The 12,515-nt window shown below is 63.9% G+C and overlaps 1 protein-coding gene across 1 annotated transcript; it reads right to left on the bottom strand.

Moving 5' to 3' along the window:
* Positions 1-4,795: 4,795 nt before the first annotated feature.
* On the bottom strand, positions 4,796-7,506 carry LOC310888031 (inhibin beta C chain-like). Its single transcript, XM_083814359.1, has 2 exons — positions 7,092-7,506; positions 4,796-6,324 (listed from the first exon to the last, which is right to left on the bottom strand). Exons 1-2 carry the CDS (start codon positions 7,489-7,491, stop codon positions 5,564-5,566), a joined length of 1,161 nt encoding a protein of 386 aa, XP_083670485.1. The 5' UTR covers positions 7,492-7,506; the 3' UTR covers positions 4,796-5,563.
* Between the last annotated feature and the right edge of the window lie 5,009 nt (positions 7,507-12,515).

Raw genomic sequence — 12,515 nt, 5'->3', positions numbered from 1 at the left:
GTTGGAAACGAGGAGACATTTCTTCTCAGAAAGAGCAGTCAGGGGTTGGAACGGGCCGCCCAGGGAGGCGGTGGAGTCACCGTCCCTGGGGGTGTTCACAGAAAAGTTGGAGGTGGTGCTTAGGGACGTGGTTTAGTGGGGAACATTGGTGGTAGGGGGATGGTTGGACCAGATGATCTTGGAGGGCTTTTCCAACCTTAATTATTCAATGATTCTACACAAGTGCAGCCTGCACGCATCTGTGCAGCCACTCAAATGTGTGCACACCGGGGACAAGCAGAGGGCCATGTGCACGGACACCCCTGAGCACATGCATCTGTGCAAACTTGTGCACAGAAGCACACACACACACATGCTTTTGCATGTATGAACACACAGTTGCACGCACAGCACACGCCTGCACACAGAGCACATGCACATGTAGGACGCGGCACCAGCAGCCGACACCCCTAACGCCCAACCTGGCCCCGGTGAGGCGGTGTGCCAGGGTGCCAACACCTACCAGCCCAGCCAGGAGAGGGCAACCCCCCGAGGAAGGGAGCAGGCAGAAGGGCGACACCTCAAACTGACACCTCCCAGCAAGACAGCGAGGGCTCAGCATTGCACCTCACCTGGGGAGGACGGGGGGCTGGAGGCTCCTCTGGCCCCTACGCGGAGGTGCAGGGGGCCCAGCGGATGGGGCAGCGGGGCGGGGGCTCTTCCTCCAGCCGAGGAGCCTTGTCCACCTTTGCCCGCTTCGTGAGGCTGCAGCTGGGGCGCTCCTGGCCTGCGGAGCCCCCCCGTTACCCTTCCCACCAGGGTCCCACTGTGGGGGAGCAGCTGGGCAGAGCTGGAAACCCAGCCTTTCTCCCCAGGCCTCCCGAGGGTTGCAGTGCCCTATGTCTCTGCCCAAAGACCCTGAGATGCTGGGTGCAGGCTGCGTCCTGGCATCACCTTACCTCCAGCGCCGACGCTCCGCGACCTCTTTCGTCCCCCCGGTCTTTGCAGTGAGCGCAGTTCAGCTGCTTCAGAGGACGCGCCCCTCCTCGCCACCTGGAAATCCGCCTGCCTCCCCATCCCGGGAGCCGCTGAGGTGCCCAGCAATCCCCCCAGGGCTGCCCTGATGTCTCCCCTCCTCATCTGGCCACAACGTCTGTGGCTCACCCAGCCTTCTCCCAGCCCAGAAGCTTCCCTGGCCACCTGGTTGCAGGGTCCGTAGCCTGGCTGCCCCATCCCAGCAGTTCTGGCAGCACCGGTGCCTGCAGTTGAGCCTCCCAGTCATCACCCAGAAGTTTTCCCACTGCACTGACTGTTCCTGGGGTACCGGTGGTGGAGGGGTGAGGGTAACACACACTGGTGGGGGCAGAGAGCACCTTGAGGGCCCCCCATCGGTGATTTTTGTTTGCATACACCCCCCAGTCGCCATCACGGCTGCACGTCCTTGCAGGGGCTAAGTCAAGTCACACGCCACCTTTGTGGCACCGCGCAGAAGGCGAGCAGAGAGTCGGGGCTGTCGCAGCTCAGGGGGCTGCAAAGCATTCTGCCCCCCACCTCAGATGGGTCCCATGCCCCAAAAGGGGTCTGCGCAGCCAGCCCCTTCCCCAGCACAGCCCAGCCCAGCTCAGCCTCATCCAGCGCATGGGGTCTGCACGTAGCCAGGTCCGGACGCACGGCAGGGAAGCGTTGCACAGCGGTGGTGCCTGCACTGAGGAGGGGACAAGGGTGCTTGAGCGAGAGCTAGGAACAGGACCCAGGGGCTGCTGGGGTTGCAGAGGGGTGGGGGCAATGAGACGGAAGTGAATTTCTCACCTGGCAGCACTGCTTTCCCTTGCTGTTTGTTTTTACACCGAAGGTCAGTCCGCACCGTGCCGGCGGGTTGCCACAGTGATTCAACACTGGCCCTAGGTGCAAGAGGCTATTTCAGGGAAAGTGGCCTTTGCCCACCTGCTCCCAGCCAGAACGTGACAGCGTGTGTCAACGCCAGCAGGGCACAGGGGGGACACAGGTTGATCCCCCCCCACCCCCCAGACATGCTTGTGCCTGGGAACCCTGCTCCCTCCCGCAGCTCTGCCCCTGCCCCGTTTCCCCTAGTCCTGCTGCAAAGGTGCAAAGCTGTGGAGCCCCTGCCTGGAGAGCCCACGTGGGAGCTCCAGGCCCAAGGCATCCTGCAGGGAGGATGGCATGCCCAGAGCACCCGCGTGTGCTCAGTCTTCTGAAACGAGACCTAGGCACGTCGTCGGGTGGGCACATGCCCACTCCTACCCTGTGCTGGGTCTCAGCCGTCCCCAGCCGCAGCCAGCTCTGTCCTACTCTCCAGGACAATGCCGCCCATGTCCAGTGCAAGCCTCGAAGGTGACGGGAGCTCTGCCATGCTCGCAGCCTGACCTCAGAGCCTCTTAGCAGGATTACCCCGACTGTGGGCACTCTGTGTTCCTTGGCATTAGCCCGTCCTCCCAGTGCCCCCGCATGTCATCACGCACCGGTATCCAGCATGCCACAGGAGCAGCTTTCCGGCACAGCACGCGGCCACAGCTCTGGGAGATGCTCTCTGCGCTGACTGCTTGGGACCCCCAGAGCAGAGGAACAACGTGGGGACGACAGCATGAAAGAGAGACTTCAGGAGACACATCAGTTCCCAGCCACCTCGTCAAAGACCACTCCTTGCATCAGTTTCCCTCTGCACTGTCCAAGCCTGGCCCCAACCCTTTTCCTGCCAGCTGCCCCCAGCCCAGTGAGGGGCGAGCAGTGGTGGCATTGCTGCCCATGGAGGTCCCAGCACGAAGGGAAGGTGGCAGTGCCTGTACACCCCTCTTGCCCCCCAGCCCCCGGCACCATCTGGGTCCTCGGGTGCCCTTGGACTGCTGTGGGGCATCGAGTCCCGGAGCAGCAGCCCTGAGATAGGGCCAAGGTGGTGGGTGCAGGTGAGAGGCGTTGCCTGCCTGCCAGTTTTGTAATATGCGTAAGCTGCTCAGCAGCTTTGCTTCTGAGCTGAGTGACCCTGGCTAAGCTGTCAGGAAAGACCTCCCGTGGCCTGGGCACCGCGCGGGGCCAGCCCTGCCCGCCCACGCTTCCATGGCCCTACACATCCTCCCTCCTCGGGACTTGCCCAAAGCCACCCACCCCTTCCCCAGGGGTGACTCGTGTGGCCACGCAGGCCCAGGTCGGTTTTGCCACCAGCGCTGAGCCCCCTTGGTGGAAGGGATGGGTACGCAGATCCCCCCGGCAGCTCTCGGCCACCAGACCCCAACCCTGCCATATCCCCCGCCCCACAGTTAATCTCGGCCTCCTGCTTAGGAAAGTTAAAGCTGCTCAGCGCAGGGCCAGATGATCAGCAGGATTAAAGACTTAATGGTACCCCTGCAGCCAGCTCAGCACCTTGCCTCGGGGCTGGCGGGTCAGCGTGTCAGTGTGTCAGTGAGTCAGCATCCGCACCCCCCCCCAAGGGACGCACGCGTTCAAGGCTGCGAGGAGGGCACTGTGCTGCTGGCAAAGGAAAACCGGATACCTGGCATCCCTGCGGGACGGCGTCCCCCATCAGCTGTGCTAGCTAGAGCCGTAGCGCTGCTACAGGGAGGGAGCAGGGAGACCTCAAAATCTTAGCGCGTGTCCCCGTGCGCTTCCCTGAAGCCCACATCTGCTTCTCCTGGCATCTGCACGGCAGCGTGTGCACAGACACTGCCGCGGGGCATCGCTCCGTGAGCCGCATGCCCACTGGAGCTGTTGGAGAGCCTGCAGGGCTGAAGCATCCTGCAGGGGTTGTCGGCTCTTCCCCACGGGTGGGGACGTTTTGAGGAGCGTGGGCCATGGCCGTGCTGCCCCACAGCCCGGGGGGCTGCCCCCTGCAGCTGGCTGATGAAAGCTGCCCTTTGTCCGCTTGCAGGGCACAGCACAGGGCCAGCCTGGGAGATCAAGTGGGTTTGTCCCCAGATAAAACAGCCCCAAACTGAGCTTTGAGCAGGTGCTTGCGCAACAAGGACCCAGGGTAGCCATGTGAGATCCTGGGGGGATGAGCGGGGGCGCTGCCTTCCATCCCAGGAGCCCCCCCCATCCCGAATGGCACAGGAGAACCCCCATCAGCCACCGGCTTGTGCATCACCAGCCCCAGTGACCGGCTGCTATGGGTTGGGAACGGGGTCACTGGCTAGGGTTTAGGGTGCCTGTGAGAGGGGACTGGGCTGGGTGCAACTGGGGGGGGTCAGTGAGAGGTGATTAGGGTGGGGGCTTCTGGTATTTGCAGTGGGGTCACAGGATTTTGGGGGGGAGGCTGTGGCTTGCCATCTGAGGTCATCCTCCCAGGGCCAGAGCTCCCAGAGCTGTGCTATGTTGAGCTCCTCTCGGGTTTGATCTGTGTGGAAAACAGCACCTTTGGGGGGGTATGGCCCCCCAGCTCTACCTCCTCTGCTGGGAAATTGTTCCTGTGATGCTCATGCTACAGGCCACCCCCCTTTAGTCCCCACAGTGAGGTGCTATATGGTTCCCAGCCCCTGCCCTGCTCCTGGGTCCCCCTGCCACAGGCACTCATGGGGGAAGAGCCCCCTGCACGGCCCCGCTCACAGTCTCTGTCCAACACCCCACGGCACCCAGGGAGCCCCAGAAGCAGCGAAGGCCCCCCTGGCTCCCAACACAGCAGTGCTGCCCCCGGTTGCAGCAGTTTACAGCCCGTGCACTGCTCCAACACCCCCAGCACCCGACATCCTCCCAGCCAGAGCCAGATCAGAGCTGAGCAAGCCCAGGGCCAGGGGTTGGACCTTCTGGTCAAGTAGGGCCATTTCCCTCACCCTGGTGGTGCCAGGAGGAAGCAGTCAGAGCCTGGACATTGTGTTTCCACCCATTTATTGGGAAAGCTGCACCAAAGTATTAAAATAAATTAAAAGCACAGAGCACGTGGGTGCATTGCATACATGAGCACCAGGAAGACAAAGGCAGAGTAGGATCTTCAACAGAGATGTGGGTAGACAGGACAGAGCACCAGGGAGTCCCAATTGCTGCAGAAACCTCTATGATAAAGTAGTAATAGCTGCAAAACTAGAGGTACAAAAGAAAAAAAAAAAATCTGCACCTTTAATACAGCCTTAAAGGCAAAGTCTGACACAGACCTCCCTGTAAGGAGGCACTGGGCTGGAAGAAACCTGACTGGTGGGGTGGGCAGCAGGGAAGAAAAGTTCAAAGCCCAGGGGAATGAGGGGGGAAGTGCATGGGACCTGGCCAGGAAGCAAGGCCATCCTTCACAGCTGCGTATCCTCCTGGGAGCAGAGGACTGCATCTTGCCGTTGTGGTTTTGGGGTCCTTGGCAAAGCCATACCCTTCATCCTCTGCTTTCCAGCCTCTTATTTGTGCCTCACTCCCCTGTCCCCAACAATAGCGCAGATTTGATGCGAGATTTGCTATAGTGGGGGAGAAAAGCAGGACTGCCTCTTGTCCCCTCAAGTTTCTCCGCTTTGAGGGAACAGACTCATTCCCCATCCCACGCCACGCTCCCCATTGCGCCGCAGTCAGCCTGCAGCCCCAGGGAACTTCTCCCCGCGCAGTCCCCACCAGAGAGACAGCCCTGGAGGAGGGGGAACCCAGAAGTGCTCCCCCAGCCCTAGCTACAGCCACAGGCATCAACAATCATGTCAGGAATGTCAGTCTTGACAATGTTGCTGTTGCGATCGAAGTAGAGGACAGAGAGAGGCCGGCGTCGCGTGGGCACACAGCAGGAGTGCCCCGATGCCTGGATGTTGTTAGCTTTGACGAGGTTGAAGACGGCTGTATGGAAGGAAGATGCCATCCCAGGGCTGCCTGCCACGTGCAGAGGGCACTGGCCCACACAGTAGTTTATCTGGTAGCCCTCAGGCTTAATGATCCAGTCGTTCCAACCAATGTCGCGGAAATCCACGTAGTAGTCCTTGCGGCAGCAGAGGTTGGAGTTCTGGCTGCAGCGGAGGCTGCGCTTGGCCACACGGTGTCCCAGCTCCCGCACCTTTGCCTCGGCCACCAAGAAGGGCTGGTGGGACTGGGTGGCATTGACTATGGCCACCACATCACCCCTGTCCCCACGGCTTTCCAGTTCCAGCCGCAGGGTCCTGTGTTCTCCCCTAAAGAAACTCTGCAGGGCAGGCATGAGGGAGAAGGTGCGCCAGCCGCTGCCCTTGGCGCTCAGTCGACGCTCACTCAGCAACGTGCGATTTCCCCCCACCGCGTCGCCATCCCCACCGGCCAGAAAGATGCTCAGGGTAAGGTTGGCTACCGAGTCTCGGGGAACTTGCAGGTAGAGCCAAAGTTGAGCTTGCAGGATGTGAACGTCCTGGTCTTGCGTGCGAGTGAACTGGAACTGCAGCCCCATGCCAGAGGGAGACGTGGGCTCTGAGGGGAGAGAGGGGAGAGAAGGTGAACGCTGAAGGAGGATGCTGGGGGAGGTGAGGCTGCAGCAGCATCATTAGGGCTGATCTTCTGACTTCTTTTTGGGGAAGACCTATAAAACTCCTTCCCTCCACACAGGGTCTGTCCCTCCCTTCCCTGGGGATGCTCCCCGGGAAGGCTGCCTGTGTGTGTGTGCAACGAGGGCCTGTCCCACCCTGCCTGGCAGAAAGGACACAGAAGGGGGCAACAGGGACCTGCTCTCACCTGGCCCTTCCTTTGCCACACAGGGCAAGGCTGGAGGGTCCCTGCAGCCCCCCAGTCCCACTACCTGGGCACCCTGATCGTCAGGAAGGGGCCGGGCACTGCAGCACTACAGGCACAAGGACCTGAGCAGCCAACGCAGCAGCGAGAGAGGGGCCACGTCTCACCAGCAGCTCCGGGAGCCCCCCGGCACACGGCAGGTGCCCGAAGGAACAATCCCGTTACCGGCTGCTTGGCTCTGGGACCCCCACCTCGCTGCGAGTGGGTGGCCAGCAGTGGCTCCGCAGTCCCCCGAGGGTCGCAGGCTGCACACACACACCCCCCCCCGGGGCTCCCCAGGACAGGGACCAGCCCCAGGGCTGGGGGCACCGTGCCCCGGGCGTCGCGCAGACCCGGGGACCTCCCCCGGGCCGCCACCGGCCGCAGCCCAGCCGGGATGCCCGCTCCTCGGCGGCCGGGCTGAACCCCCCGGGGATCGCTACGGGTCCCCGGGGAGCCCTGGCACCCACCTGGCTCGGCGAAGCTGATGATCTCGTAGCCCCGCTCCTCGGCGTCGGGGCCCCGGCGAGCACCGGCCGCTTGCAGGCGCCGCACGGCGCGGGCCACGGCGGCTCGGGGCACGGCGTGGGCGAGCCTCGGCCGCTCCCGGAGCCGCAGCTTCTCCAGGAGCTGCCGCTTGGCCGCCTCCTCCAGCAGCCGCCGCTCCGCACCGGCACCGCACGACGGGCACCGGGGCTCCGCCGCCGCGCACAGCACCGCCGCCAGCAGCAGCCACGGACCCGCGCCCCGCGTCGCCATCGGCACCGATGGGACCGGGACCGGGACCGGGACGGCACCACGAGTGGTGCGGAGCCGCCCGCCCGCTTTGGGCACCTGCAGCCGGGGGCGGGCCCGGTGTCCCCCCGCCATTGGCCGGCTCACCTGCCCGTCCCGTCGGGCTGCGGCCGGGGCGGGGGATTACCGGGATTAGCCCCCCCCCGCGGCAGGGGTAAGGGGGGGACGATGCCTTGCGGTGCGAGGGAAGGGGCTTCGAGAGCACCGGGACGCCCCCCGCGTCCCCGCGAGAGGGGTCCCCGGGTCGGCCGCGGGGCTCCCGGGGGGGCGGCTGCAGCCCCCGACCCACGGGGGGCACCGCGGGGGCCAGCCACGAGCGGCTGCACGCAGGGGGGGTGTGCACGGGGGGCCTGAGTGTGCACAAGGGAGTTGCACTCCCTGTAGGAACTTGGGATCTGCACGCCCGCAGCTCGCCCCACCGTCTGCCCAGGGTGCCGAGGGGTCCGGCCAGCCCCCCCACCCCAGGGGCCCAGGGTGCTGAGCTCCTCTGCGTGGCCCAACACCTGCAAGTGAGGGCTGGGGTGAATCCTGCCCAGGTGGAGGAGTGGTGTTTCTGCAGGACTGATCCCAGCCCCACCTGCCTGCCCCCAGAGCCCACAGAGCTGTCCCCACGCCCCGGGCATTGCTCCCCCCACACCCCGCAGCCACCCCGGCAGGGCCAGGGCGGTTCGTTGCTGACCGAGCACCCTGCAGGGTGCCCAGAGCAACTCCTGCAGCTCCTGGGCACTGCTCGCATCTCTGGGCTTTTGCACCCTGCCCATAGGATGAGCTGGGGGGGGGGACGGGACGGGTCTCAGCCTTTTCACAGAACGTCTGAGGTTGAAAGGGACCTCTGAAGATCATCTAGTCTACTGCAAGACACAACCCCTTCTTTTCTTCAGACTCACCCCAGGACGGAGCTGGGCAGAGCCAGCCGCAGGGCAGGGCAGGTGCATGCTGTGCACCCCCCTCCCCACAAATCTAAACGGATGTCTGTATGTACTGCAGGTTAACGAGGTGGCAGGGAGCGTCACAGCAACCTGGCGATGGTCTTCAGATTCCCAGCCCCAGGTGCTGCGCTCAGAGCAGCGCGCACAGCCTGAGTGCAGGGCACAGTCTTGTAGAAACCACTCAAGTCGGTTCAAGGTGAGATGTTGCGGGGGCAGCAGGAGAGCCCAGCACCCTTCTGCCAGAGCAGGGAACCCGCGGGGTGCACTGGGAACCTGAAACCCAGCCAGGCCTTCGGCCATGTCCTGCACCCGCTGTGCCATGCAGCACTGACTCCAAGGTCTTGACCACACAGAGCCCCTGCCTCTGGCCAAGCACAGAGGTGACGTGTAAACAGAGTGGGCTGTCTGGGAAAAAGCACCCACCGGAGATGATGCAACCACAGTGCAAGGGGCAAAGTTCTCAGCTGGCTGAGCCTGCTGGCAGCTCCCAGAATAGCCCAGGAATGTCAACAGGGAGGAAAGAGTGGGCACAGCATGGCCTGGGAGCACGGCTCCCACAGGGGCTGTGAGCCACGGCTGCAGGCAGCAGGCAGCCAGCACTGCCTGGGTACCGGCAGGGCTGTGCGTGTGCTTCTTCCACCCAGGCTCTGACACAGGGGCACTGGTGATGCACAGAGTCACATACACGTGATGCTGTCACTCCTGCTTGCACACAAAGCACATGTCAGCAAGTTTCCCCCTCTGCACACATGCATATGCCCACAAACATGCCTGCTTTGTTGCACGCACTCGCTTGCACAGATTGCTCTGCGGTACATACCCAGCTGCATGCTCCCTTGCACACATGCGCTCAGTCTGCCTCCCGCATGCTAGGGGACGCACTCAGTTTGTGGACACGCTCTCACATGCACCTCGTGTCCATGTACCTGTGCTGGAAGTGGAGCATTTCCTTTTGGGCTGTCAGGACAGGTTTAATTCACTGCAGGGCCGGGCTGCTGCTGCCTTCAGCTCACGGGGAGAACTGGGTCCCTGTGGCTGACAGTCCCCACATGGCGACATCCCCACGGTCCCACTGACAGGCGCTGGCTCAGGTACCAGGCAGGTGGCCACAGACCAGGGGATCATTGAAGCCTCTGTGTCACCACCACCTCCCTGCCGCCACACCACTTCTTCACACACACAGGAAAGGGAAACTGAGGCACAATGCCTTCCTGAATTCCTCCTTCCCTGCCAGATCCACAGAGCCAGGGTCGGGGCTGTGGCACAGCACGAAACAGGGGAGACAAAGAGTTGGGCAAAGAGAGTGAATTGCTTTCTAACCCACCTTCCTTTCCAGGCTGGGGAGCAAGATGTGCCCAAAGGGATGAATCCCTTCGAACCTACCAGGATCCTTCAGGATTAGCCAACCCCATGCAGCTGCTCCCATAAGCACCCGTTTCCCTCCAGCTTAGCAAGAGCATCCAGCCTGCCCCGCTCCCTCGCACTGCAGCCACGTGCCCCCTCCCACACTCTGGACCGCCAGATCTAGGCCAGGGGTCAGCACGGAGCTGTGAGCGGTTCTTGCACCCATTGCGTAAGTGTGTTGTTGATTAAGCAGTTCCCAGAAAGCAAAGACAAGGGACCAGCCTGACCAAAATACCCGCCCAGGTCCCCCCGGGCCCAGCACTCGCTGCACACATGGCTTCTGGGCCTCCGACCTCGTGTCCGGTGGGGCAAGGGTGGCACCTGCCAACCTGACCTACAGGTGCCAAATGGCTGGGGTGAGCGGGGACCCCCCACGAGCTCACGCACCGGTGCCCGAACATGGCTCCTGCTGTTGTGCCTGTTTCTGCATGGCTCTGCCCACCGATCCCAGCCAAGGCAATGCCAAATCCAGCCAGGACCATGGGTCTGGGGCCATGGCTCCATCACAGAGAAGCTCCCTCCCCACAGGCTGCAAGCCAGTGCCCAGGCTGGCGGCTCGGGGCAGCACCCGCAGGGCTGGTGGCACAAGGCATCGCAGCGAGCCTTGAAGGCGGTTCCAAAGGCATCAGCTGGGACAGGGCGAGGGGACAGCCTCAACTTGCGCCAGGGGAGGTTTAGGTTAGAAATTAGGAGACATTTCTTCTCAGAAAGAGTAGTCACGCTTTGGAACAGGCTGCCCGGGGAGGTGGTGGCGTCACCGTCCCTGGGAGCGTTTAAGGAAAGGTTGGAGCCGGTGCTTGGGGACATGGTTCAGTGGGTGATATCGGTGGTAGGGGGACGGTTGGACCAGGTGATCTGGGAGGGCTTTTCCAACCTTAATGACCTTAATGACTGTATGACACCGCCGTACCCCGGGCTTGAGGGCCTGCACCAGACAGGCGCCCCCGGGCTGGGGCCCTGCCAGCGGGGCCGGGAAGAGCCGGCTCCAGCAACACCAGGGCCCGGGGCCGGGGCTCGGCGGCCCCCTTTCCCTCACTGCCGGGTCCCCCCCGGGCCGAGGGGCGAGCGGGAGGGACCAGGCCCGGACCCCCGGTACCGGCCGCGCCTCTCGCGGCCCGCGGGCGCCTCCCGCCGGCCGGGCCCTGCCTGCGGCGGCCGGGGTCCGACCGCCGGGGTCTGGGTTCCCGGGAGCTCGGCGCGGGCCCCAACAGCGCCTGAGAGGCCCCGGCGATGCTCGAGGCTCACCCGGTGCCTCCGAGCCAGCGCCGCGGGCCGGCAAGTGCCCGTGCGAGGCGGCGAATTAAAGATTAAACCTTTTCAAGGCAACGCCGGAGGCTTTCAGGAATTCCCACCCCTCCCCTGCGAGCCGGGCGCTGCCAAGAGATACCCAGCTGGCGCGGCGCGCCTGGCCCGCTGCTTCAGGGTCTGTTGATACTGGCAAAGGCTCCTTGCAGGAGCCACCGGCCACAGCCACGCACCCCCGTCCCCTCAGCAGAGCGGAGGCCCAGGGGGACGGCACCTCTGCACCGGGCTTGGCACAGCCCGAGGGCACAGCGCCCGTGCTGGGTCGAGGCCGGCTGCACGGCCTCTGCGGTGCTGGGCCAGCCTTGGGGGGGCTGCAGGGAAGGGGCTCCTGCTGGGTTTGTGCCCCCAGGAAGCAGCAGGACGAGCACAGCAGTGCCTCCAGGCACCTGGGCTTGCCTGCTGAAGATAGCTCCTCCAGAGACCCCCCCCCGTGGACGGGGAGCCCCGGCAGGAGCTCAGTGTCACAGCATGGGGCGAGGGGCCCCAGCGGTGTGAGCATCCCCCTCGTGCCCCTCGTCCCTCCTACCAGCCAGGGAAGCTGCACCCTGCTGCTCGTGGGGTTTCTGTTCTGCTCCCCGGCTGGACGCTGCTCTGCGCCCACGCTCAGACCAAGGTTTCTTTCGCAGAGGAGGAATAGACCTGCAAAATGTCGGGGCTGTGGTGAGGCCCAGTCAGTGGCTTTTTCACACGCGGCTTTTTAGGGCTTTAAACGCACGGGTGCTGCCAGGACCACCGGCCTCAGGGGTGGATGCGGGGATCCTCATGTGCACTGGGGCCTGGCTGCAGAGAGAGACAGGGATGGGGGCTCCTGCCCTCTGCCAGCCCCCCCCCAGCTGTGGGGGGAGCTCACCCCATGGTGCTGCCACTGGGGGATCCCCCAGCCTTGGTCACCCTCACGTGGGGACGGGGCTGTGGGCTGCAGCTGGGCATCCTGTGTGCCCAGAGGGGGGGACAGGCTGCATGCATGGGAAGGAGAGCAGGGGGTGCGGGCCCCAAGCCCCACTCAGCTGGGGAACCTCTGACTCGGAGAGGTTGGGGAAAATGTGGTCAGGTGGCTGGCAAACCCCTAGGACAACGCATTCTGCCCTGGGCTCAAACTGCCAGGGGCAGGGAAGGGCCTCAGAGGCCAGGGACCCTCTCGGGGGAGCTGCTGAGGGTACCCAGGCCCCCCCAACCAGCAGGACCCCACTGTTACCATGGGGCACAGCACCCCAGCAGCAGGAGTTGGCACGGGGACAACGTTTGGACCCAGGGGGTAGGCAGTAGTCCCACAGGGCTGGCAGGAGGACCCCAGCGTGTGTCCTGCCATGTCCAAAGCACGCATGCAGCCCAGCAAAGGGAAGAACTGGGGAACAGGAGCTGGGCTGGAGAGGGGGCTACCGCATGGCAATGCATGCCAGCCCTCTCTGCTCTGAGCCCCGTGGGGAGCATGTTGCTGGGTCAAGGAGGGGAACCAAGGGC

Source organism: Anser anser (assembly GCF_964211835.1).
Source record: "Anser anser genome assembly, chromosome: 30".
NCBI classification, from domain to species: Eukaryota; Metazoa; Chordata; class Aves; order Anseriformes; family Anatidae; genus Anser; species Anser anser.
Note: the sequence above shows the minus strand (reverse complement) of the source record. Positions and strands in the feature narration are given on the sequence as shown.

Excerpts from the sequence above, each read along its gene's own strand:
- LOC310888031 (XM_083814359.1), bottom strand. The coding sequence starts at position 7,491 with ATGGCGGGGGGACACCGGGCCCGCCCCCGGCTGCAGGTGCCCAAAGCG. Across the intron at positions 6,325-7,091 it reads CATCAGCTTCGCCGAGCCAG|AGCCCACGTCTCCCTCTGGC; the intron begins GTGGGTGCCAGG and ends CTCTCCCCTCAG.